This window comes from Planococcus citri, chromosome 4 (genome assembly GCF_950023065.1).
Source record: "Planococcus citri chromosome 4, ihPlaCitr1.1, whole genome shotgun sequence".
In the NCBI taxonomy this organism is placed as follows: Eukaryota; Metazoa; Arthropoda; class Insecta; order Hemiptera; family Pseudococcidae; genus Planococcus; species Planococcus citri.
In genome coordinates, this window is record NC_088680.1 from 28,642,149 (window position 1) to 28,669,717 (window position 27,569).

Below are 27,569 nucleotides of genomic sequence, written 5' to 3' on the forward strand. Positions count from 1 at the left end.
CTGCGTCATACTGTGGAGGTTGCAGCTTAAGGCTACGATATTCTATGGATTGACTCGATTTTGGCTTCCCATATAGGTAGCAACAAATACAATAAATAGTACAATATACATCCATGTATAATGTAAAAACCAACACGGTGCAACCGAAATCCATATACCTTTTCTTAGAATACATAGAGAGGTACACTATTTATATGCCAAGAGTCGTAGTGTATTTCTCGCTCTCATCTTTTCCTTTTCTTTCTGCAAGTAAGTAATATACGCTTTCAACGATATGGTTATTTTCTCACCGACTAAACGCTCCAGGACACGTAGTTTGTAAAAACGTTTGTAAGTAAGTGTACCTAACCTACACCTACTCACAGGTAGGTAGGTGTAATATGAAATATACTCGAGAAGGCTTGCTTTTTCATGTTTTCAAAACCCGTACATAAAAGTGAAACTTAGTCCAAGTTTTTCTAGCTTACAAGTACATTTTCTTCTCATTACTTGGCAATATTTGCGGTAAAGCTTTTGAAACTACACGACTATAGGTAGGTAAGTATACGAGTTCAAACGATGGAAAAATTGAAAATTTAGCATCTCTTCGTAGGTACTAAAAAGAGGTGAATTATTTAAAACGACGATCAAGAGTGTAATTCTTACCATAACGTGTGAGACGAATTGAAAAATTTACAACTAGGTATTTTGAAATCGACGTAGGTCTCAAAGGTATATACTTACGTTGGAGAATTTTTTGTAAGCGGCTGAAGATTCTTGGCGAGATATTCCGTAATGATCACAAACAGCGCAGAATTCGTTCTCGTCGATACAACCGTCTCCTAAAGTAATTAGAACAATTAATAAAGAGATTATAAATCGTACCTACACATCGGTGTAGGAGAAAATACTCATCGCCAAGTTGTTAAGATTTAGATTACTGTACAGAAAGAGAGTTAGGTAAGTATTTGGATGGCGAAGGAAAGAGAATAACGATTATAAATTGAGACGATGATTATTATATTGTTGTTGTGTGCGTGTAAGTAGGTAGTGAATTTTATATACCAGATGTATCTATTATGTCGAACATAAGATCCATGTAAGAGTTCTGCCATTCAGAAGCGTTTTCCGGATTACGAGCGAAAGCTTCCCACATGGAGCACCATTCGTCTAAACTAATCTGTAACACGAATTATATCACATACCAGATTTAACGTATCAACGGACTAAATTCAACCAATAATTGATGAATTTGCTGTTTATTAGTACGTATACCAGTATCTCACTTTATCTATATAAGTATTACGTACTACGAGAGGTATTACAAGAGTACAATGTACTATTTTACAGTGTAAATTGCAAGGGGTGGGATTTGGTCGAACACTATTTGCACAATCGAATGAAATATGTATAAATATGCTATCTTTAAAACGCCAACTTGGCCAAAAAGGGTTATTTTCGGGTCATTACACCTGGGAATATGCATTTTCCATCCACACTTTGGCAAATTTACTCGGGTATCAAGAATTTCTTAGAGCGAATATGAGTATACTTTCCGGATTATCTTTTGGAATAAGTTTTCGCAACCGAACAAAAAAGTGTTTTTTGAGAAATAAAAGAACACTGCGCTGGTGTGGTTCTTCAGAAATGAACCTTCTTATTGAAAAATAAGTATAATATTAAAATATTCTCAAATTTTGTCATGGTAGGTGTTTTGAAAAATGAATTCCAGATGAATTAGAGTGGTATCTACCTATCTGTTTTCAATCAAGTTCGCTTAGATTATAATTTAATGCACCAGTCTATTCAACTCTACAGACATTAGAAAGCTTCAGGAGACATATTGCAAAGGTATACCTACGTACTGAAATTTGAAACTACTGACGCCCTGCAGAGCAACGAATAAAATCGCTCGAAGTGGTATCGAAAGGTATCGTTTCAAATCGAGATATTAGTTCCTATAATAAGCTAACGTCACCAACCCATCGAAATATGTAATTGCATTTGTATTGATTTCAATTTTCAAATATGTACCTACAGTCCCCTCAATGAATCGGAATCGGAAATGCACTCATTAAACCCAAACGAACATCTTTATATTTCGGTTAACTAAGTAAATAAATATCTGCATCACTAAGCGTAAAAATATTCCAACTTTTTCTCCATTTACTTAGTTAACCAGATACTAAACTCTCAAAAGAGGGTAAAATGAGACCCAAACAATAAATATAAAAAAAAGTGTTATTATATAAAGGCATAACGTAGGTAACTTTGAAAAAAAAATATGAGAGGGAAGAAAGAAATAAAAGTTTACACTTTCACAAAAATATCCATAATTAATAAACTCGAACGCGAAAAAAAAAACTTCGCCAATTGAAAAGGCTATCTATGTAAAAAATTAAAAGAAGGAAAATACTGAAAATATGTTGAACGTGGACTCGAGGTTAGTATAAAAATATCGCGATAAAATGAAATAAGTATAAAAGTGAAACGAATTTTATGACAATTTATGAATCGAGTTGGTAAATTGAACGAAAAAAGTTTGTTTTGACGTGAGATTTATAAAACTTGAAATTTATCGACCTATTAAATTATGAGGGAGAAATTTAAAATGATAATTTTGATGTTGTTTTTTATTCTGCGGCGTAAGTTGAGTTTTTGAAAGAAGTGTGAGGTGCATTTTTAGGTGTTTATGGCCCATGATGTCTTAATTTTTATAGTTGACACTATCAAGTTGAGAAAAATATAGATGTTGGACAGGTAATGATGAATTTAAAAGTTAGGTTAAGAGCACCTCTAATTCATCTTTATTCTTTGGTTCGCTCTTATTGGGTGCATTGATCTTCTACACAATGAGCATTTCTTTACCTAAGCAATTTTCTTCCTGACAAGGAGAAAATGATGTAAAAAATACCATCTTTAGCTGTTCACAAAATTAATTTTTGATGAATTTTCTTCTTCGAATCTTTTTTTCAAGTTCAGGCAGGTATATGAGAAATACCTAGCTATAGTTATTGTTCTTTATTATTCATAAATGAATGGAGGGGTCCTAAATGTAGGTTGTTTTTCATACTTATTTAATTTTTTTTTTCTAGATTGAAAATGGATAAAAGCCATCTCCCAGCTTTCAAAAAAGTAAAAAATGACGAAAAACTCTCAAAAAACTGCACTTATTGGTCCCAAACATAGGATTCATCTAGATTGAAGCGAATTTTCGATTATCTGAAACCTGATGCAAATTTTTGGGGATTTATTTCAGTAGATAGGTATTTTGTTTACAATCTGAGAGACAAAGCATAGTTTTTATCAATTTTTAACCAAACTATAACTCGAAATTTTTTTTAAAAATTAAAAAGATTAAAGGAGTTCTAAAATTTTAAAGACTAGGGTCTTAACTCACAATATTAGGTTCGGAGATTTGACATTTTCAGCTCGTTCTTTCATGATTCAATCTCAGTTTGGCCACATTGATATTATTCTAGGAAAAAATTCCAATAACGACGCAATTATTCACTCTCTTTCTGTCCCCCCATCTTCGCTTGAGCAAAAGTTCAAAGTTACAATTTTTTTTAACATTTTGAAAAAAAATAATTATTTGAGAAATGTTTTTGAAAAAAATACGCTCAAGAACCTAATATTTGTAATCTACACATCTTTCAAAATTCATTTTCAACTGTCAGAAAAGTTTTGGGAAAACTCGAAAAATTGGCTCATTTATGTTGTATTTTTTCCTTCAATCTTCTTTTCAGGAGCAGGTTCATGAAAAACAATTTTTTTTTGTATTCATTCCTGATAAGTGAGTTGAGAGAAAAAAATTGTTAAAATGATATTTTTCACAATGATCTCCCCTCCTCTCTTTTGGAAAAGCAATAAAATTGAGAAATAATCAACTAAATCTGAGGTACATACTATTGGGTAATTTTTTTCAAAAATTTTGTAACATTAAAACCTTTTTTTTTTATAAAGATAAGAAATAAAGGCTCGAGTTTTTGAGGCTATTTCAAAATAATTTGGAAAGTTCATTGTTTGATGAAAAATGGATGATTTCCTATTTTTTCCCTCCAAAAAATCGATTTTTGAGAAGAAAACTCTGGGGGTTTCCAAAAATAAATAAATAAAATAAATTGGGTCATTCCACGTCAATTCAACCAAGTGGTAAGGGGGGGGGGGGTCAGCGATTTTTTTGAAATTTTTCCTGTTGAAAGACCTTTTGAAGGGGGCTGTTAGGGGGTGTCAAAGTGTTCAGTAAAATTGAAAAACCCCATCAAAATTAGAAAAAATTCAAAAAATAAACGAATTTTAATTTTTTTGCCATGAGTTTGATTTTTATCAACTTTTTCATGAAATACGTCAGAAAGAGGTCAAGATAAGACGACTGAATTAATTTAAACTTTTTTTGATGTTTGGAATTGAAAATTTAATTTTTTCGAATTTTGATTTTTTTGTGATGAGTTTATTTCATTGAGCGAAAGATTTTTTTTCAACTTCACTGAAAACTTTGACACCCCCTATAGCAGCCCCCTTCAAAAGGTCTTTCAACCCGGGTTCTTCTCAAAAATCGATTTTTTGAGGGGAAAAGTAAATTATCTGAAAAACAAAGTTCCTTGAAAAGTAATAGAGCACTTCTACTGATGGAAAATTTCATACTCTGTAATTTTAATCTCTTTCATTGTGAGGGGGAGGGGGAGGGTAATAAGTACTCCAATTTTATGTATTTTTTTTGTAAAAAAAAATTGGAACAATCTAAATTTTTTCCAATAAACTATTTTACCCAAAAGAGACCTTTTACAAATAATGGAACTTGTAAAATTTTACTGTAAATTTGTATTTTTTTAAATGTTTGAAAATTCAGGGTGTCACCGCAGCCAGAGTTTTCGGAAAATAGAAAAAATGAAAAATAGAGAATTATTTTCTTACCAGAGGTCACCATCTTGGTGAGTGGGGAAGGGGAGTGAGAGGGGGAGAGGATTCCAACTTTGAAAATAAAGGCCACCCTAATGGTGAGTGTGACACAATTTGTTCAAGATCCAAGAAATATGAAATTTTCTTTTGGATTGATTTTTAGTTTGCTTGTTTTTTTTTATGGTTCTCTTCACCTTACTCTTCCCAAAACTTTGTAAGTTAAAAAAATATGCATGTAGATCGATCTAAGTGTAATAACGAAAGTCTTCCTTATTTTTCTTGGCGCCCAACGTGGAAAAAGCGAGAATAATAGAAATGTTGAAGATTTTCGTTATTACGTACACAAGTTGATCATTGAAAATTTTGGACACAATTACGAAGACTTCTTGGAATTTTGTCAGATTAGATTTTTGAAAGTTTGGAAAAAGCCAGGATGAATTTTTAATTGATACAGTACAGTACTTACCTACTTATTATGTAACAATTTTAAAAGGTTGAAGAAAAAATGATCGATTCACGATATAAGTTATCAAGATACGTTCATTTTTCTCAAGCAAAAAACATCTATGATTTCAACTTTTCAATTTATCTTTTTTCATGATGATTTTTACCACATTTTTACCAATTTTTACGACGTTTCAATGCAGGAAGGAAAGAGGACGAGGGAACCGAGACCAACGCACAATAAAAAAATAATCTTTTAGCTTTTTTCCTCAAAAATAAAAAAACAAAATCTAAAGTTGAAATACATCTTTAAGTCCAGTATTCCTTCATTATTTTGAAAATCAGTACAACATCGTGAGTCCAAAACCTCTGTCATTTGGCCAACTTTTCGTTATAAATCATTCAGGCCGATTCAAAATTTATATCTTTTTAAATACACCTTTTTATTTCAATTTAAAAAACAATCAATTTTATATGTAGGTCATTTTCAAACTTTTCCACGCTTCTGTGCCTACATAACTAACCATACCTAGTTGATATATAATATAATTAAGTATATTTTATACTCATCTGCGACGACCTAACAGTATACACAACTCGCTTAGCATAACTAATGAGATTAAAGAGGTAATTTTCACACAATACGTTGACCAGATCCGTTCATACGTATAGTATAAATAAATGTACATATTACAGCACCACACACACACAGAGGTAGGTATACCTATATACTTTAAAACTTTGGCCCGAAATTGGAGATTCCAATTGTCAAACTATTTAAAAAGGGTCCAACGTCTGCGTGTTGGCTCAGGTGCGACGCGGAAATCTTTCACTTTACGTGTACAAAACGACGAGTCGAGTTTTACTTATGAATACGAAGTAGGCATGGTTAGATTTTGTGAAATATTACCTGACCGTCTTGATCGTCGTCGGCGGATTGCTGTAAACCATCCCATATAGCCATCATTCTATCTTTGATTTGTTTGAAATTCGAACTGCTTTCGTTCCATCCTCGCATCGTGCATACTTGCTGAAGGGAAAATGATGAAAAATTCAAATGTAGCTATACGTGTAGCAGTAGCTGGGTATAAGGAAGAAAAAAAAGTGAAAAGATCTCTATATTAGGGCATTTACCTGAATCGCTATTTCGAAATCTTTCCTGTCAATGTTTCCACTGTGATTTACGTCTGCAATAAATAAACATGTTTTCAGCGACTTGTTTTAATAGAAAAACTATGTTCGGATGTAGAATTTCTTTTTCGGTATAAAAAGGGGTGCTTTCGATGAAAATATCTCGTAGACAGATTGCTATATTATTATTATAATAGAAAAGTTAAATATCGCGAGAACCATGAGGCACCTATAACGAGACGTGTTGGTGATGGTGATGTAATTTTTAAAATCAATTTAACGTAAAATGTTTTATAATTAAAAACTGTATGTACCTATCAAGTATGTACTCTCGTGTAATGTAAAATATGTATATAGTTCGATATATTTACCAAAAAATACGTTGAAAACATATTTGAGTTTTTTCCTTCGGAAATCACTGATTGACATATTCGCCTGGGCCTGTGAAAGAGAGAAAATACGTAAAATTAATTAAATACTCGTCGAGGTAAAAAGCTTTACATAGTTGAATGGGCTTCCCTAGACTCTCTACCACTAAATTATATCTACGATAGGTAAGTATAATTTGGTATGGTTTTTCACTCATTTAATATCAATTTATCATTAGAATTGCAACGGACATTACGATATAGAGGAGATGGTGAATCTGCCGGGCTAGGAACATTTTTAGCTTATGGTAGATAGGTAGGTAGGTACTTTTGTGTATACAGTGGAAAAAAAAATCACCTGTAATGGTTAATTCGTTTTTACATTATTTTGACGAAGTTCGAGCCCATAAATCAAAATCAAAACGTTAATACTCGTGAATTACACTCAATCAAGCGTGAAATATTTCACCGTATTAAATTATTCATTTGCGTCATTTTTTTTCACGCTCGCAGCAACGACGACGCCGCCAGCCTTGTTTTGGCATCATTTATAAAAACTTATGATTTACGAATGTGGTTGATGCGGTGGTAAATTTTTACGCGTTTTTTTTTCGCGTCCTATACTTAGTATAGAAAAAAGTATATTGTTATACGAATGTGAGACATTTGAACACGTCATTTACCTCGCGAGAGACGCACATTCGCGTATATACGTGGAATATAGCTTAAATATGCAGATATTTTGGGGGAAAAAAGAAGAGAAAAAGGAAAAAAAAACATGAAATAATCCGATGAAAAGTTGCGAGAAAATGTGAACCATTAACGATCGGCCAATGTAATTTAATAAATTACTTTTACTGTAAGGGAAAAAGTAATTTAGGGGAAAAAAGAGGCAATAAACATGTTCCGGTTCGGTTAAAATAAACGGATAAATAAAATCTACACTGTGCTAAAATCGCGCCCTCTGCACTTCCAGCTATATCTACACTCGTCCGTCTAATGAACCGTTTTGTATACTATAAGAATACACAGTCTCTTTGGAATTTTTATGGTAATGCGGCATAGAGTTTTTCAATTTTTTTTTAAACAAGAGGGGATTGAGAGAAGTGAGAAGTTGATTCAAAAAAATAAATAGATACCAAATTTGAACTCAGCGATTTAAAATTTGTGAAAATTTAATGGACTCGTATCTACCCCACTGAATTTTGACTTTCATGATTTTTTGATTGTTGTTGTTGTCGATGTTTTTTTTTTTACGTAATTATGGGACTGAGGATGTTGTGATAATGTAGACAGAAAATTAGTGACTATTTTAAACGTAGTGACCTTAAAAAGCAGGCAAACAACGAGCCACACATGATTTTAAATTTTTTAGTGGGTTGGTTGTTTGACCATGTTTGAAGGCACAGCAGGGGAGGGAGTAAAAAGGGCTCAAATCAGAAAAACAACCGAAATTTGAATTCAACCTCTTTAAGTTACATAGTACTTCTCGAAACGTAATTTCAATTTTGAAATTTATCAGAATTTTGATCAAAATGGGGGGGGGGGCATTTTGCCACCTCCGGGGAAATCATTATTTTTTTCAAACTTATTTTTGATATGACCAATGACCATACATCCAAAACCAAAATTATTTCATCAATTTTAGCGAAATAAAATGATCCAGGATAAGAACGAGTTGAATTTGCCTCCTCCTGGCGCAGAACCCCCCTTGGTGGTTTTTTCGACAACTCCAAAATTCCACGACATTCAGGCAAAAAATTACTGATTGCTTTAATTGCAAGTCTCCAATTCACCAATTTGGAAGGTTCAGACTGAAATGATGATGATTATTCTGAAAAATCTGCATGGGGTGAATAATTTATACAAAAATTCATTTAAGTAAAATTTAATTTCTCAAAAACCTTATAACCGATTTTGATGTTTAAAATTTCTGCACTGAGCTACTAGGCGGACATTTCGTCATCATCATCATATTTCAAAAGTTCAAAGTTTTCAAGTTTATCCAGCGACAACATTTTTTTCAACATTTTTCACTTTTTGATTATGCTGATGAACGACTGAACCAATTTTTATAAAACTTGAAATCTCACAAGCCTGTAACCGTTCCTACTAGGGAACACAATCACCAGCATGATCCAAAACTTTGCAGCTTTCGAACGTAATCGCAAACAAAAATGAGCTGTGGGAGATTTTTCATGGGATGACTTTGCACAAAATTCATTAAAAATTGAATTTCTCAGTAACGGCTGAACTGATTTTAATCAAATTTGAAATCTCACAACTAAGTAGGTTACCAGCCGGACATTTTGACATCATCATCAAGTTCCAAAAGCCCAATGCTTTCAAGTTTATCTAGCGACAAAAACTTTTTTCGACATTTATTTTCTTAAAACTCACTATCTAGAAAATGGCTGAACCGATTTCGATGAAACTTGAAATCTCACAAAGCCTCCACCATTCCTAACGAAACGAATCGTTTATTAACAAGTGGATCTGCTTTTGAACGAATTGTTTACGTATAAATTGATTCAATTCTGAGTGAATTGTTCGTGAGAGTATTAATTCATTTAAGGGAATCATTCATGAACGGATTGATCAATTCTTCAATTTATGAATCAATTCGTTCGCGAATGATTCACCAATAATTAAGTAAATGAATCGAGTCGTTCGCGAAAGAGTCACTCATACGAATCAATTCGTTCGCGAATGGTTCACCAAAAATTATTCAATTCGTTCGCGAATGATTCATCAAAAATTATTCAATTCGTTCGCGAATGATTCATCAAAAATTATTCAATTCGTTCGTGAATGATTCATCAAAAGTTATTCAATTCGTTCGCGAATGATTCATCAAAAATTACTCAATTCGTTCGCGAATGATTCACTCATACGAATCAATTCGTTCGCGAATGATTCATAAAAAAAATTCAATTCGTTCGCGAAAGAGTCACTCATACGAATCAATTTGTTCGCGAATGATTCACCAAAAGTTATTCAATTCGTTCGCGAATGATTCACCAAAAATTATTCAATTCGTTCGTGAATGATTCATCAAAACTTATTCAATTCGTTCGCGAATAAAGAGTCACTCATACACTGAGAGAACTGTTGAGAAAAATCACTTTAGTAAAAATTACTGAAAAATTTAGTAAAGAGGCCCTCTGGTAACCCTTTTTGTAGAATTTACTACATTTTGTAGTACATAATACTAAGAAATGTAGTAGAAAAAGTACATTTTACCACGTTTCTTAGTAGTTTGTACTAAGAAATGTAGTAAATACTACAAAAAGTGACCAAAGGTCCTCTTTACTAAACTTTTCAGTAATTTTTACTAAAGTGATTTTTCTCAGTGTACGAATCAATTCGTTCGCGAATGATTCACCAAAAATTATTCAATTCGTTCGCGAATGATTCATCAAAACTTATTCAATTCGTTCGCGAAAGAGTCACTCATACGAATCAATTCGTTCGCGAATGATTCATCAAAACTTATTCAATTTGTTTGCGAAAGAGTCACTCATACGAATCGATTCGTTCGCGAATGATTCACCAAAAATGATTCAATTCGTTCGCGAATGATTCATCAAAACTTATTCAATTCGTTCGCGAAAGAGTCACTCATATGAATCAATTCGTTCGCGAAAGAGTCACTCATATGAATCAATTCGTTCACGAAAGGGTCACTCATATGAATCAATTCGTTCGCGAATGATTCATCAAAAATTATTCAATTCGTTCGCGAATGATTCATCAAAAATTATTTAATTCATTCATGAATGATTCACCAGAAATTAGGTAAATGAATATATTCGTTCGCGAACGAGTCACTTGACGAATCAATTCGTTTGCGAATGATTCACCAAGAAATCAATCAATTTATTTAATCACCAATTCACAAATCTTTCGTAAATGATTCGATTCGATTGTAAACAGATCAATTGCTATAGGTACGTACAAATGTTTCAAATAAAGTGACCCAATTTTTTCGTAAAAAATTTGTAATTTGAAGAAAAGTCGGTCTTCTCGCGCAACGCGCATAATATGCGTTAGTGGTTTTTCAAATTACAAATTTTCCAAAACGTTTGCACTCGCTTCGCTGGGGCCATTCAAGATACTGCTTTCAGAAGTTTTAAGAATATAACTAAACAGAAAAAATTCTAGAAATAGGTACTCATATAATACTCAAAGCACATGAAAAATGCAAATTTTTTATTTTTTGTGAACAGATTCACTTTATTATGGCTTTTTAAATTTATTTTGACACAGCACGTTCAAATTTTAGTAATAGTTGGCCAAATTAAATAACGAGATACATCCCCCCTTCCTCCCTATAAATAGCATATAAGCATGCATAACTTCGAATCGTCTTTCGTCTCTTTTTACGGGGTTTTAAAACATGATCTTTGAATCTAGCTTGGTTTCTCTCAAATCGAAGGTGTGGATTCAAAAGTTTCTCATATACGATTTTTTTTTTTTAAATTGCAGTACCTAAGTGAAAAGATGGGTGATGAATTTTTCTGTTTCACATTCAACGATATACTTTTCTTCATTCATTGATCGAATTTTCTGGGTAGGTACCTGGATTCTCGCCAAGACAAAGATAGGCACCTACATATATAAGTAGCAGGTCTAGATATACCCGCATCGCAAAACAGTCAACTTCATTCTTCAAACTTACGTTAATAGGTACTGAATAAGTGTAAAGCATACAAGTATAAAATAAAGAGGGCACATTCTTCTTAGCATTGATTCGCTTTTTTCTCCCTACACATATTTGTACCTACATCTGTAGTGACGTAATATTTTTTAAAACTTCTCAGGCTTTCACTTCTGTACAATCTTAATTCCCAAATTAAATTCAAACACACTTCTACATATTTTTTTTTAATCCTTCGATTGTCTACCTATATACAAAGTTCTGTGAACGTATAACTCTGTTCGCTTATAAAAATCCACCAATTAAACCCGGAAGTAAATCAAACTATTTTTTCAAACCGAGTTTCAATTCTTACGGTCTCATTTTGTATTTTCATAAAACAAAAAGTAGGTACCTACACCTACAGAAATAATACTACGTGGGTACCTCATAGCATCGAGCTCACGGGTGTATTAAACTTATAAAATGCCATCTCGCTTTTAACCGATACCTTTGTGGTCAATTTTATTTTGACCTTTGGGTAGAAAATTTATGTTATGAGCAAAACTTACTATACCAGATTAGATTCCACCCTAATGGATTAAATGATACTATTAGTAAGTAGCTTAGCATAATACCACCAAGTCGAGACGAAGAAAAAAAAAACTTCGTACACCCTTTTTTTTCTTTTTAGGTGAAAGTTTTTTATTTTTTATTCATGCAAACGATACTTTGCAAAGTCTCTGGTGGAAGGGGTAGGTAAATTATACCCTTCGGATACCTAAAGTTGAAAAAAAATATGTATTTATGTTGGCGAAAAAACTTGCTATATTAATTAATAAACCTTAACTCGAACTCGAGTGAAACGACACTAAATGCGAAAGAAGAAAGAGAGCAGGGTAATTGACGTGATACAGAAAGGACACGTCTTCTTATAGCTCGACTAGAAACAGGTATAATTGATGAATGTTGAAAAACCGATTGTAAAGAGAGGTTTTGGGAAAGTTACCATCTTCGAAAAGCTGCCGGATAGTTGAACTCGTATACGATACGATTGCGGATGAAAAAGATCATTTACCATGCATAAGTTACAATATAATGGTTAAAAAGACGACGTTTTTGGAAAAATTCGATATAATTAACACAAAAACCTGGTAACATTTTTCTCTGTACGTAGAAATGTGTCAGGTTCGGCGGTGCGATTTTTAAACGACGCAAAAAAGAATTCTTTTGTTAGATCGAACGTTATTTTAAATTGTGGCCATCAGCGGAGCTTTGATACACCGAGAGGAATAATAGCGTGAAAGGGATACAATAGGGCCGAACTTATAAATGGCGTTTCAATTACTCGAGCACTATTTCAGGCATCGCGTCGCTTACACCGTACCCACGGTCCACCGTGGAAATTAAACTCCAGTTTGTCCCGATTCAAGTGTATCCTATATCTTCGTTTGACGCTTAAACTACATACTATCCCCCAAGTCACGTAAATATTATTATACCTTTTTGCGTCCGAGAGGTGAAATTTTTGGTCAGCTTTGAAACGCGGCCGGATACCGGAGCCGGACTTTATACGGTTCTGTACGAACGTTTTAAGTCTGCTAGATTATCCTCACATAATTGCATTGAATTTCCGTCCTATGTTACAAAGAACACGTACCTGTACCTACCTATATACATGATACTCACGTGTTGATTTTTTCATCTCTATATATAGATGACCTTATAGTAGGTAGGTTTAGACTGTACTCTGCAAATGAACGGAAATTATCAAAAAACGATAAAGGAAATGATGCATTTTAATCAACCGATCCTCTGTAATTGAAAAATTGCGCGAAAACCGAGTACCACTAAACCGCTCGTTTCGTCTTTTAGCTGAATTATAAATCGAAAACACCGCCCCTAAATGCACCATGTGGCTCGATTCTAAACGACACCGTGTTTTTGTTCGCAATACAAATTTATCTGACCTGTCGATAATTCCTGTTAAATAGATAATGGACTTTGTTTTCTCGTATAATTAACCTTGTTTAATTACCAAGCTATATACCTGCGTACTTGGGTTAAATTTAACTGACTCGTGCTGCAGATATCTTTATCAAGAGGTGTGTTAGATTTTACATCGAAATACTGGCACGTTAATTTCGATTCATGATGTACCTATAGGATGTTCCAAAAGTCCTCTTTAGTTTTTTTTTTTAATTTAGCACGTTTTCATTTTTGATTATTAGAATTGGCTAAGGTCTACCACCGAAATTTCAGATGCCAATTTTGAGTTTGAGGCCTTCATCAATAAACTTGAATTGGAAATTTTGAAAGTAGAAAATGCAAAAATTTCCACTCACATCAACTACCTACTGGATTTTTAGAGTAAAGCAGAAATAATCGAGAAAAGCGGTGCATCCTTTTTGAACACCATGTATCGATTATCATAACATTTTAAAGGAGCTAGAAAAGTTTCGATTTTAATGATAAAATTTAAATCTCTAAAAATCAATCAGAAACTGAAAAATAATGAAACCAAACATTCTAAAAAATATTCCTATGTAATTAAAAACTCGAAAAAAAACAACAAAAACCGAAAATAGAATCAAAAAGTTTGCAAATAAATTCAAAATCTGAGAAATAAGTAATAAAAAGTCCTGAAAATTAAATTCAGAATTAAAAATAAAATCAAAAACTGACAATCAAGTTGAGAACTGAAAATTAACATTAAATCGAAAACAAAAAAATAATTGAAAACTGAAAATGGTCTGAAAATTTTAAAGAAACTATATTATGTAAAAATTTGCACTAAAATTGAAAAAAAAAAACTCTAAAAAATTAAATCAAGAACTGAAAACGAAATTGAAAATTCTATCAAAAACATACCTAGAATTGAATCAAAAACTGAAAATCAAATCAAAAATGAAATTGAAAACGAATAATAAAATCAAAACCTGAAAATGGATTGAAACTTTTGAACATTGAATTTAAAAATTGTAATGAAATTGAAAGCTCCGGAGATTGAGTTAAAAAAGAAAAAATTTTAGAAAAGAAAATTCAGAACTGAAAAAAATTAAATACCTAAACAGTTTGAAAATGAAATCAGACGCTCGGAAACTCAACAAACAAAACTAAACACCGAAAATTAAGTTCAAAAATTTGAAAATCAAATAGAATCTGAAAATAATTATGATCAAAAACTGAAAAAAAATGAAATTTAAAATCCTAAAACTTGAACTAAAATTGAAATAAAATAGAATCAAAAAATCAAAAAATAGATTCAGAATTTGGGAAATAAAACCAAAAATTGAAATTGTAATTAAAAATTCTGAAATTCAATGAAAATTGAATAAATAATAAAAAACCGAAAATTAAATTGAAAGGTTGATAATCCTGAGATTTGAATCATGACATGACACATTACCCACAGATATATTGAAAGTGAAAGTGAAATCAAAAACTGAAAATGAAATTCCAAAATATCAAATGAAAAACGGATTGAAAAATTTTGAGCAATTATAGGTCATTTACTTGAAATGAAATTAAAAACTCAGGAAATCAGTATTAATTCATTTAAGGGAATCATTCATGAACGAATTGAATAATTTTTTGAAAGAACCATTCGCGAACGAATTGATCAATTCTTCAATTTATGAATCCATTCGTTCGTGAATGATTCACCAAAAATTATTCAATTCGTTCGCAAATGATTTACCAAAAATGAAAAATTATTCAATTCGTTCGCGAATGATTCACCAAATCACCAAAAATTATTTAATTCGTTCTCGAATGATTTACCAAAATTATTCAATTCGTTCGTGAACTATTCGCCTAAAATTAAGTAAATGAGTCGATTCGTTCGCGAACGAGTCACTTATACGAATCAATTCGTTCGCAAATAATTCTCCAAAAACTATTCAACTCGTTTGTGAATGATTCACCAACTATCAATCAATTCGTTCGCGAATGATTCGCCAAAAACTATTCAATTCGTTCGTGAACGATTCACCAAAAATTAAGTAAATGAATCGATTCGTTCGCGAATGATTCACCAAAAATTATTTAATTCGTTCTCGAATGATTTAACAAAAATTATTCAATTCGTTCGCGAATGATTCAGTGATTCACCAACAATTATTCAATTCGTTCGTGAACGATTCGCCTAAAATTAGGCAAATGAATCGATTCGTTCGCGAACGAGTCACTTATACGAATCAATTCGTTCGCGAATGATTCACCAAAAATTACTCAATTCGTTCGCGAATGATTCACCAAAAATTACTCAATTCGTTCGTGAACGATTCACCAAAAATTAAGTAAATGAATCGATTCGCTCGCAAATGATTCACCAAAAATTATTTAATTCGCTTGCGAATGATTTACCAAAAATTATTCAATTCGTTCGTGAACGATTCGTCTAAAATTAAGTAAATGAATCGATTCGTTCGCGAACGAGTCACTTATACGAATCAATTCGTTCGCGAATGATTCACCAACTATTAATCAATTCGTTCGCGAATGATTCACCAAAAATTATTCAATTCGTTCGTGAAAGATTCACCAAAAATTAAGTAAATGAATGGATTCGTTCGTGAACGAGTCATTTATGCGAATCAAATCGTTCGCGAATGATTCACCAACTATTATTCGATGTCAATTTTTTCAATCGCCAATCGATTGTGAATGATTCTATTCGATTCACTACTCTTGAAAACAGACCAATTCCTATACAGTAGTTTCACAAACAAAACCGAATCAATCGTAAATTAATTGATCCGTTTGCGAATGATTCACCAAGGAATTAATCAATTTATTTAATCATCAACATCAATCGTTCGTAAATGATTCAATTCGATAGTAAACAAATCAATTGCTTTATAAATGTTTCAAAAAAAAGTCACAGAAGTTTTTCCTTTGGTACTCCAAAAGGTGAATCTATTCAAGCAGTTTTCGCAATCAGTTTCATTTTTTCGTCACATGACACGTCCCTCATCCTTTCCTTCCAACTCACACTTCCGGTAATTTTACTACAAATACCTAGTTCGAGTTAGGTTACCCGATTAAAATCTCAATCTCGATTTTCGAATCACCTGGTACACAAACGAAGAAGGAAAAAGCAAACCATCTTTTATATTACCAAAGTATATCCAACGCTAACTCATATACGCGAACGAATATAATCAATAAGCAGCCAAGCTCGCTAATTGATTAACATGTTATTTTTCTTCAACAGGTAAAAGTTTTAATGTAGGTAACTTCAAAGAACACTTTTGCAAAAGGATTGAATGTAAGTTTTCGTCGGTTCGACGCTTATAAATAAATTACAAATTTTCTTCACTATGCCTTAATGATTATACGTATAGGTATACGAAGATACTAGTACGACGTTGTATACGTAAAACTTTATCAAATTGCCCAAGATTGTTTTGCAAGTATATTGAAATTTCATCTGATAACTTCATCAAAATTCAAACAAAATTAATACAAGTAATTGGCAACCGGTAACCGGCTTTAGTTTATTTCGGCGCCGAATACCTACCTAAGTAAGTATTTCGTGTTTTATAAAAATATTTTCACTTTTTTTTCTCCTTTTCAAACTACCTCGGAAAAGTTTATTTTAGATTTATAAGATTAAAATTTTTAATAATAAAAAAAGCCAAATTCCATCATCTCAAGTATTCGATGTACGTAGAGAGGTTACTGTCGTTAATACACGATTACGCACGCTACGCTTCGTTGCACGCCTTTCCACGTATACCTACCTATACTAGTAGAGATATGGTTGGCGAATACGAGAAGCAGAATTTGGTGTTTTCATTGAAACGTTGTAACGTAGGTACGTATACGAGTATTCGACCTCAAATATGGGTAAGTATATAGCTATCTATACGAAAGTTTAATAAGCCAAAAAATTCGTGTAGTGCTTGTACATACCTACATAGTCTTTTCAACGTGATTGGCCAAGATGACCGTATATTTTTTATGATCTTTCGACAAATATCTTGTTATGTGACCAAGTAGCCTGTTCATTTTTAAACAAGATTTTTTTCCTCTATCAAATGTATCAAAAATGAGAGTTGAATTTCATTAAAGATACTCGGTCGCATGAAAAATCGTCTAATGAGTTCTCTTTTTATTTACTGAAGTCACGTGGTTTAGCTCAGATTCAAATATTCGTTGCAATTTTTACGAAATAACATCCTTAATAATAAAAGGAAAAAACAGAAGAGATGGATATATAATTATTGATGGATATTTTTCAACTTGAGCCGAGTTTGATGATTTGAATTAGGTACGTGAAATGAATTTCGTTTTACCTTTGAGGAAAAGTTGAAAAAACTTCGTATACATTTTTTATAATAGGTAAGTAGGTATACTTATTGGAACGTGTCTCTGGAGTATCGAATGTATAAGGTACCTACCTACCATAAAATGTATTAACGATTTGATGAGAAGAGAAGCTCATTACGATAAAATCATCATCGATTGGAAAAAGTTATGAAAGAAACTTTTCGATATTTTCAACAAGTCTTCACTGAGCTACTTACATTTCGTTTTACCTGCGTGTACAGCCTATTGTGTGCTCTACACCACCTCGCAGCTTTTTAAAAAAATAAATGAAAAAAGCGAAAAACATCAGAAATAGTTTAGTAGTGAGAATTATTGGGTATTATTCATCTCTTTCATTTTAATTTGAAATTATCATAAGAATAAAGCTCCAGAACGGTTAGAAAAATCGAAATGATCACAAATGCACACAAAAGATCGAAAATATGCTGCAACCCAAATTTTTCCGCTTTTTATGTCAATTTGATCAAATTTTGAATTTTTTTTTATGAGAAATGGGCCGAATTTGAATTTTTGAAAATTCTCTTGAACTCGAAAAATGAATTTCAGCTCTTGAAATTTTTGCTTCTGGTAGCCTACATTTTGTGGTCCTCTTCCGATTACCGTTTTGCCGTTTCAAAATTTTTTCTGCCTCTTAATGTCTACTTCAATGTAAGGTGCCCAAAATATCAGAGAGGACACTTTTTTCAAAGCTTAGAACCATCTAAATAATGACAAGAACTAATATCAATTGCTTCCGAGTTCTTTCAAGTCCAAAAAAAAACAAGACAAAGTTTGACATGATGTCAACATTTTTCGACACTTTTTCAGTTTTCTGTTTTCAAAAGTCTGACATCATCAGAAACTTAGTAAGTAGGTTTTTCCCAAGTACGATTTCAAAAGTCAACGTCTCAAAATCCAGCGTGACGCAGATCGGGTCATAAAAATTTTAACAGACCCCCGGTTCAATTGTTCAATTTTTTTTTCAAGTCCAACATAATGAAGAGGATTTATCGCTTATTTCTCCAAGTTTTTTAAAGCTATAGACATAATAAATACAGAATTGAACAATTTTCTTGTTTTCATAAGTCAGCGTGACGCAGACCAGCATATTACGAGGAATGGGGATCAGACTGATGAAAATTTTGCACAGACCCCTGGCCCTAAAAATATATCCATGTTAAAAGAAATTTTTATAAAATGCTTGAGTTGTGAGATATTTTTCCGTTGAAGGTCTTGTAACACAATTTGAGGAGAAACGAATCGAAAAGATTTTTAAATGATGAAATTTGATCGCAAATTCCCTAATAATCTGACCTTTTATTTTCATCTGCACCTTTCAATCTTACTTCAAAAGCCCACATATAGCTACTCGCTTTTAATTAATTTTTTTTTAGATAAGTTAGGTGTATGAAAGAACTCTGAAATACAAACACTTATCACAACTGATAATCTGAAATAATTTCATTTCATTAGAGAAATGATTAAAAAAATTCTTTTCTTTTCATGGTTGTTACACAGTATACCTTGCATATTATTTGAAGTTGATCTTGCTAGGAAAATGTTTGTTCTGTTTTTTAGTAAGTATTTTATCAACCTGTGTGTTATAGAGTGGTACCTAGCTTCCTACCTACTCCATTAAACAACGTTTTTTAAAAATAGTTTTTTCACTTGTTGTCACATGCTGTTCTCTCCCCAATGCGAACTTACAAGATGACAAAAAAAGACTTACAACAAGTACAACTTCCGAACCAAAAAATATAGTACGTGTATTAGATACATTCTCATTAGATTATAAATATCCTTCCGAGGAACGTATTTCAGAAAGTTCAGTTTAATTTTACAGCCTTGGGTATAATTGAAACAATAACTACAGCTACCTAGGCATTTACTTTGTATCACACTATTTAGTTAATTTTATTTTTTTTTTTAGAATGAAGTCAAAGAACAAATGAAGAAATACTTGGAAGAAAAGTGCAGTGATCCATTCTACCGCAATATCCTGAGCGATTTTCACGCAGAATGGTGCGTTAAAGCTAAGGTGGCTGAAACCATCTTGAATAATAATTTAGTAAGTATCTGCCATAAGTCATAAGCAACTTATTAAACATTATGACGTATTTGTATGCTGCTTACTTATTTTTCAAATGCATGACAATTGCCTGAGAACACATGTATTTACACTTGACATAATTAGAGGATTTCATAGATATATCTATCGGTTAAAGTTACGTGTGCAACCTCTTGTTTCGAATATTTTCAGCGTCAAGAAAAAAAACTTCGTATATTATTCCAGTCCTTGATGAATATAGGGGAGTGGATCGAATCGCTATTTGACGAGTGTTGGCCACATTGGACTGGTTTACGAAGCCCCAAAAATTACACAAGAGAACATTGGACGCTATTATTACTCAACATTGAACATTCAAAAATATTAAATTTGAAGATGCAATTAACAAAACTCAAAATATCCGATGACTTTTTCATTAAAACTGTGGAAGAACTTCTTAAATTTCGAAATCGGGATGCTCATAAAATAATGTACGACAACGAGAAAGACGAAGCAGTAGAACTTTTCAATGAACAATACAAAGGCGATAATAAACCGCACGTAGTAGAAATTCTAATGTTGGGACTAAATGAGCGAATTTTAACCATTAAAGATGAAATGGAAATCAGTGAATTACACCATAAAGTAAACGCTATCACCCGTGGTATGTAAACTGATCGTGAATATTTTCGATCGGAGTGGAACTTGGGTAGGTCATAGATATGGGGTAGGTAGTTCGAAAGAGGACCTCAGAAAACTCCAATTCCCTAATTTTCAGCTGCGCAAGTTGAATTCTTTGTTTGTAGTGAATTTTTGATTTTTTTTTCCTACAGGAAACACTGTCTTACGTATGAAAAATAAATTGACTTGGAAAATCGCAGGGTGTGTGCTTGATAACTAATCGATCGATCATTATTAGGCTACCGGATAAAATTCCCTCAAAAAAATTGTCCAAAAAACAGACATAAAAAAGTGAAAATCAAAAACCAGATTCGGAGCCAAAAACCAAAAATCACCTTTAAGATAAGACAGTGTTCCCTGCATTAATTTTTTTTTCTTCAAAAATTCACCAAGAATCGAAAAATCAACTTGAGCTGCAAAACAAAGGAGAATGGGGGGGGGGGTATTTCTGATTGTGAGGTCCTCTTTCGAACTACATACATATATTCTAGTTTCAATCCAATCGAAGATTCCCGAGTAGTGGGTTTCCCTACTAGGTATTTACCTACTGACATAATCCTTGTCCAATTTAAATACTTATCTATGGTATAGGCACCTATGTACATATTTTTGTCTTTTACATTTTTTAGAACAACGAAAGTCATTTAGAGTTTTGCAACTTCCTAAGTGTAAATCACCTGAGTATAGCGAAGATGATATAGAAGAAGTATGTATTTATGTATTTCACTTTTTTTTTTTTTTTTTTTTTTGATTGTAAATAAAACAACAAATTTTACGTTTCTACTATCGGCTAGTACACAAAATTATAATTATTTTCAATTTCAGGTATTGACACAGGTAGCCAATGAATACAGGTCGGAAGCAAATGATGAAAATGATGTTATAACCCCGCTGGCAATCATTGTAACTACCAACGGAGCATATGCCCTGTTTCAAGATTTCGAAGAGGCATTCTTCATTTGGAACAAACGAGTACGTGTAGCCTACCATGAATCAGTTCGTATATTATGTACCTATGTATTGTACATAATGTTTTTCAGAACGAGATGCAACTTGTCTGGGGTCATGCTGATGGTATAAAGATTATTAATGCAAGCAACCCGTTTATATAGTGAAAAACAAATCGAAGGATGTTTTATCGTTGTAAAAGTTGAAAATGATTCACCTAAAGCAATTCTTGCAACGTATAATACCTTTGTAAGTATCACACTAAATCACTATCTACGACTAAGAAGGCAAATATATGAACATATAGGCCTAATGAAAACTCATCATGATAAATAACTGATTATTTGTGACTTATACTCAAGCGCTCAAGCATAACGCAGACTCCAATGGTCGGCCACTTCAAATGTTTATACAAGAAACGCCAGGAAGTCAATCGAAGGAGGATTCTCCTAAAATAACAGTATATTTTATTGCTTCAACCTTGAAATAAGAGCTTTACCAATTTACGAGATATGCGTAGGTACGTATTTATTCGATATGTTGGCCGGTAATTTTTTCAGCCAAAAGGGTACTAATTCGATGCACTTATTTAGGAAAACAAAAATAGACAGAAGAAAAGATAACGTAACCCTAACTTACATTTCAATGAAAGAATCCCATATACTTGGTATGCAACCCCCTGACAGTATAGAACTCACGATAAGTTCTGTCGAATCAGCTATAGTCGACAAGAAAGTAAATCACTAGTCTTTCATCACTCACTGCGCATTTAATTTGGGGGACTGGGTTAATTTATTTTTCATTGTGATTTTCATTCGCGATACTCTAATGTACCACCTAAAGTTTTGTAATAAACTTAGAAAATTTATAGAACATCAATTTTAATGTAAGAATTCGATTTTTCTGATCTCAACTTTTTAAAATATTTATTATTAATGGTTTTTTGGAATTTTAAGCCTGAAGAAGAACGTGGCCAAAAGCTTTTAGATGTGAAAAATCAGTTTTCCATTACTGAAATTTTTAAAAGTTTGACCAAAAATACCTTCCAAGCACAATTACGTGTATGAATAATTTGAGAAAATAAGAAATATAATAGGTAGCTAATTGAGCCCGAGCGAAGCAAGGGCGAAAGCTTTTGAAAAAAGTAAGAATTTTGAGGATAGATAGGTAGGTGATTTTTTCGGTAAATTAGTAACGATTTTGCCACCAAATTGACGATTTTGCTTAAAAAAATCATTGCCTGTGATGATTTGCTCGATTTTTTTTTTTAGTTTTTCAAATTTTCTACTTACTTGCCGACAGTTTACCATTTTGCCATTTTTGCTGACGATTCTGAACATTGGAGGGGTGTTACACCCCCCTCTCCATACCCTCCATACCCTCCTTAAAACCGTTCCTGTCCATTCCATAACCAATATTTCAAGTCTCAAGTTCATTTTTAGAAATTTAAATAAGCCTTTTCAAGGGAGATTTTTGAACTTTTTCGTGAAATACAATTGTTTTTGAGCAAAGTCAAATCACTCTAGAAAAGCCAAAAATGAACTTTAGGACCCATAACTTTGGTGTGATTTTCCAGAAGTTCCAGGAGTGCTCATTCAAAATTGAATTTTTGATCAATTTGTGGCTTCAATTCTGAAAAAAGTGAAAAATCAAATTTTTAGAGGCGGTATAGTACCTACTAGGGGGCTACGCCCCCTGGCCGCTTCGCGGCCCAACCCCCGTACTCGTTCCTCGGGCTTCGCCCTCGGAACTCGCTCTTGGGGGCTGCGCCCCCAAACCCCCCTTCGCCCACTCTCAGAAGAGGTTTGCTCCCAAGTATATGCTTCCATTAAAACTTTGGTTAAAATGAAAGATGATAGACGCGTAAGCAAAGCACCGAAGATAGACGGATTAACATTATAACATTAGCAATAGTAGGTATCATTCTGTTTTTGTTGAGAATTTCACGCTTCATCGATATGCATAAATCATAATCCTCGCATTGCACTGAAGAATTCCGTTGTTGGAGGAGGAGTGGGAGGTTTGTATGCGCGCGCATGTCGCGTGATCCTGTCTGGAATAACCGCGATGCGTTGTTCGGTACATTTACGTTGGTGGTTGTGTGTATGCTTGTGTGGGTGTATAAGTACACGCACCATCTTAACGGTTTTCTGTTTCAAGATTCCATAAAAAACGATCAAAATCGCACGATCTGAGCAACTTTTTTCTAATCTGTTTTAACCATTTTACAGAGCATGAAATTTCGAACATTTCCCTCGTTGACAGTACCCATCTAGCGTTTTTAGTTTTCGAGATAATTTAATTCAAAATTGTGTAACTGAAATTCGAAATTTGAATTCAAAATAGCTCAAAAACTAAAAGCCCCAGAGGGGTAATGTAATCGAGGGAAATGTTCAGAAATTAATGCTCTTTAAAATGAGATATTAACCACCTTCCTAGCCTTTTTCGTTCTTGATATATTTGAAAATAATCGAAAAAACGGCAAAAACAGCCCATTTCAACTCAAAATTTGGGCCCTTTAATTCCAAAATTTTTGCCCCCGCGTATTTTTCCTATATTCTAGAGAAGTTAAGCTGTCGATTAAAAAAAAAATTAGCTCTCTAGGTGCCATAGATCGGGCTGGGAATTTTTTCCCGATTTTTCAAGTATTTTTCGGGTATTTGGGTATTTATTTTTCTTGCAGCTGTATCAAATTTTTAGAGGCGGTATAGTACCTATAACGAGTGATTTTTATACAGAACTCACAGCGAATTTTCGCATTTTTTTAACTTTAGGTATCACGAAACTGCCAATTGAAAATTTTGAAATGTCACCAGACAGCGCTAAATCATTTTAAAAAATTGAGAAAAATGACATAATAATTTTTCTTACCTTTAATAGGAGCACATTCCAGAAATGGCAATTTTTCCATCTCAATTTGGTGAAAAATGAAAAAATTGATCACAAAAACCCTTATTTGGCCTCTGCCATTCCTAAAATAATTGCTTCGAGGTTCTAACAAATTTTTTCATCTTATTAATCGACCTTTGGGTGCAGTTTTGTTGGAAAAACCACCAAGGGCTAATTCGATAACCTTAACCTACCACACACTTTATGATTTTTTTTCTCTAATACGAAAACTTTGTGATTTTGTGAGCTGGCAAAGAAAGATCAATTTTACAATTTATCCTTGTTCATATACTTCGACAAGACTCCAGTACATAATTTATTCTCATATCTATTATTTCTTATAGGTACGCTTAGTTGCTTGACCACTTTACCTGAATTACATTTCAAGCAGCCACCCTTGCAGCATGATTATTGCAATGATAAATTTTAGGTTTATAAAATTGGGTGAGTATTCAAGTACATCGTCACTACGATGAATTCGTACCTTCGTGATATTTGCACACATGGATAGCCTAATATCATCTGCGAGGTGCTACAGTAGTAGGTAATCCATTCCCCATAATATATGTACATGAAAATATATCCATCAGGTCTAGGTACCTCGTTCATAGTATATAATGTTTTGATAAATTAGCACGTCTGTGGTTACTACACTACACACTACAGTTTAACATTTTCGTATCAAGTATTAATTATTTTCGGCCTAAATAATGCTCGGTGCGCTGAATTCTTATGGTAAAACTTTTTTTTTTTTGTCACATACCTAATAAATGACTCTTTTCATAATAAAAGCACCCAAAGTTCCCAGTGCCCATTTTCAGACACCAATTTGAAGATTAATCTCGAAAAAAAAGAGTAGGTAGGTATTTTTAATTTGACTTTTTTCCCTCCTTCAAATGCTAAAAAAAATCAACTCAAGTATCGTAGCAGGGGTTCATAGAAGAATGATGAACTACAGTTGGACAGAGAGATATTCACCTTGTGAACAAAAAATGTCAAGAGCTTTTTTTTTAAATGATAAAATCATTTTTCAAATCCTAGTTACATTGATCAAAATGAGTAAAGATTAAAAATTCTTTATGAAAATGTAATATAGGTACCTATGATGTACCTATTTGAAGTTGATTTTCCAGGGGTTTCCAAAATACGAGTATTAGAAGGATCTTATTTTTTTAAATGACGAATCCTAAAACACACCCAAAGGAATGTATTGTGCTGAAATTTATTTTTGTTGGTTCTTTCCAGAACAATATTGTCAATTTCAAAAAATCAAAATTTTATAATATTTTTGGCTATTTTTCTCGTCCAAAATATTTCATCAGTTTCAAAAATGATATCTTTCGATGTTTTGGCTTAATTAATGCGAAATGCTTTTAGGATGAAAAAATTTTCGAAACACGAGATTTACCCAAAAATAAGTGACTTGGTTGACAAGGGGCTAGAACGAAAAAACCAGGATATTTTCGAAAGTGCCTCCTCTTTGAGGACCCATATCTTTTCTCCAGAGGCACCTTCAGTGCTTAAATTTTTTCTGAGTGACTTTCAACTCTGAATGAAAGTATCTGCTGAATTAAGTCAACATTCGCTAACTTTTTGGGGAGGGGCGATCCATCTTAATCCACATTACACGTAATATTATCATATCAGAAATGCGATGGCTTCTTCTCAGGCGACAACGACTGATTGAAATCTCATCAGGTGAGTAGGTAGGTAAGTAGATAGGTAGGTAGTGTAGTTAGTAGCTTACACGTATCTTTACACGAACATATACCTTCGTAAAGTGATTGAAATGGAAGAGGCGTATGTTCTTTGGTTTTTGTAAATTCGTGAAGATCAAAGTTACACGTCACATTCAGCAACAGGAACATAGTAGAAGCAGAAGGTAGGGTAATTCTGCTTTTACACGCTGCCAAGGGTTAAGGGGTAGGGAATAAACTACCACTAACAGGCATACTGTAACGATCCTCGTGAAAGACATCAGTCAACGTGGAGGCTTTATACACATGCAAAAAGCGCGTTATATGTACTACCTGGCGAGCAAAGCAGCAGTTTATTATAGATTAAATTCCGATATTAAAACACGGTATTAGTATTATCGCTTTGTTACGAGATATAATAATTTATCCACGTCGTCGTCGCGTTAAGTCCACTAATTTTCAGGTTAAATTAACAATCGGCTTTGCCACGTCAAAACACCTACATCTCTCTCACTCTTTCTGGCAATATCTTCATGCATATAGAGATATACACACGAACCCCGAGGCCCGAAGGCTCCGGAACAACATTGTACGAGAGAAAAAAAAGAACAACATTGACGAACTGGGTCAATTTTATGTTAATTAGCGCGTTTCTATGCTCGTAAAATTCGACCATGTTTTTTTTCCTCGTGTATATATATATACACGGACAACGTGTAAATTTACTTTAAAATTAACATTTTTACCCTAGTCCGAAGCTTCCTTTTTTTTTCTTTCTTTTATATCATAGGGCGACTGCGGCGGCGGTGTCAGCGGCGGCTTTATTAGGCTACGAAAAACACATACAATTTAATTTTATCGCGCTCGGCTCGATAAGGCGCGCGAATAATATAAGCTGGCCAAAATGAAGCAGAAGGAGGCGAAAACCTATACACGGACCGAAATACCGTCACAGTAATTAATTTAAATAATGCCTGGACTGAGCCTTGAGAATCATTATTCCGTCAATTCCTCTACTCTACAGTCTACACGTACCCCCTGCCCCCCTCTTCGTCTGTCCACGCCGGTCTTTCTTTTTACTCGTCGTGTAGGTATAGCGCCGAGAAACGCCTTTAAAAAGAGAAGTATACACGCTCGAGTGATTTTTTTTAAAAGCGTTAAACATAAACGTAACATGTTAATAAACTGAACTTTTCAACCATACTCGTTAAATCGAGCTTTATTGGTACTGTGTTCTGTGGACTGCGAGTAGGTATATGTACATGTATAGGGTGCTTCATAAGTGAGTTAACTTCTCGTCAAAGTGGTAAGCAGGAATACTCCTGAAGATTCATGTTACGAGCATTTGATCGAATATTAACAATTATATGAGTTCATTCCTCTTTTTTCTTTCAGTGTATCAGGAAATGTTGATCAAAAATACACCTTTGGGCAATTTTCGAAGAGAAGAAAAAAATATATTACCACGATTACTCGCATAAATCTCGTGAATTTGGAAACTCGACCGACCTTACTGCAAATGTTCAGAT

The 27,569-nt window shown here is 33.2% G+C and overlaps 2 protein-coding genes across 4 annotated transcripts in view; one reads left to right on the forward strand and one right to left on the reverse strand.

Moving 5' to 3' along the window:
- The window catches only part of Scp2 (Sarcoplasmic calcium-binding protein 2), a 122,722-nt gene that overhangs the window by 12,592 nt on the left and 82,561 nt on the right, over positions 1–27,569 (reverse strand). Inside the window, exons 2-6 of the mRNA XM_065362747.1 lie at positions 6,828–6,897; positions 6,460–6,512; positions 6,236–6,355; positions 1,045–1,159; positions 724–821 (exon numbers count right to left, since the gene is read on the reverse strand). Of these exons, the coding sequence (XP_065218819.1) occupies positions 724–821; positions 1,045–1,159; positions 6,236–6,355; positions 6,460–6,512; positions 6,828–6,897 (456 nt within the window). The remainder of the gene's footprint in view (positions 1–723; positions 822–1,044; positions 1,160–6,235; positions 6,356–6,459; positions 6,513–6,827; positions 6,898–27,569) is intronic.
- LOC135844807 (uncharacterized) lies at positions 19,260–22,350 on the forward strand. Of its 3 annotated transcripts, none has more exons than XM_065363162.1 (8): positions 19,260–19,355; positions 19,438–19,538; positions 19,709–19,846; positions 20,039–20,489; positions 21,136–21,212; positions 21,332–21,478; positions 21,547–21,703; positions 21,817–21,975. In XM_065363162.1, exons 1-7 carry the CDS (start codon positions 19,337–19,339, stop codon positions 21,616–21,618), a joined length of 1,005 nt encoding a protein of 334 aa, XP_065219234.1. In that variant the 5' UTR covers positions 19,260–19,336; the 3' UTR covers positions 21,619–21,703; positions 21,817–21,975. The 3 variants fall into 3 exon arrangements, 1 of the variants encoding a protein (XP_065219234.1); XR_010558636.1 differs by adding an exon at positions 22,048–22,350 and having other exon boundaries at positions 19,303–19,538; positions 20,039–20,534; positions 21,817–21,974; XR_010558637.1 differs by lacking the exons at positions 19,260–19,355; positions 19,438–19,538; positions 19,709–19,846; positions 20,039–20,489 and adding an exon at positions 22,048–22,349 and having other exon boundaries at positions 20,547–21,212; positions 21,817–21,974.

Bases quoted from the DNA above. Each gene is read 5' to 3' on its own strand.
- LOC135844807 (XM_065363162.1), top strand. The intron at 19,539-19,708 runs GTACGTGTATTA...TTTTTTTTTTAG, and splicing joins CTTCCGAACCAAAAAATATA to AATGAAGTCAAAGAACAAAT. The intron at 21,479-21,546 runs GTACGTGTAGCC...AATGTTTTTCAG, and splicing joins TCTTCATTTGGAACAAACGA to AACGAGATGCAACTTGTCTG.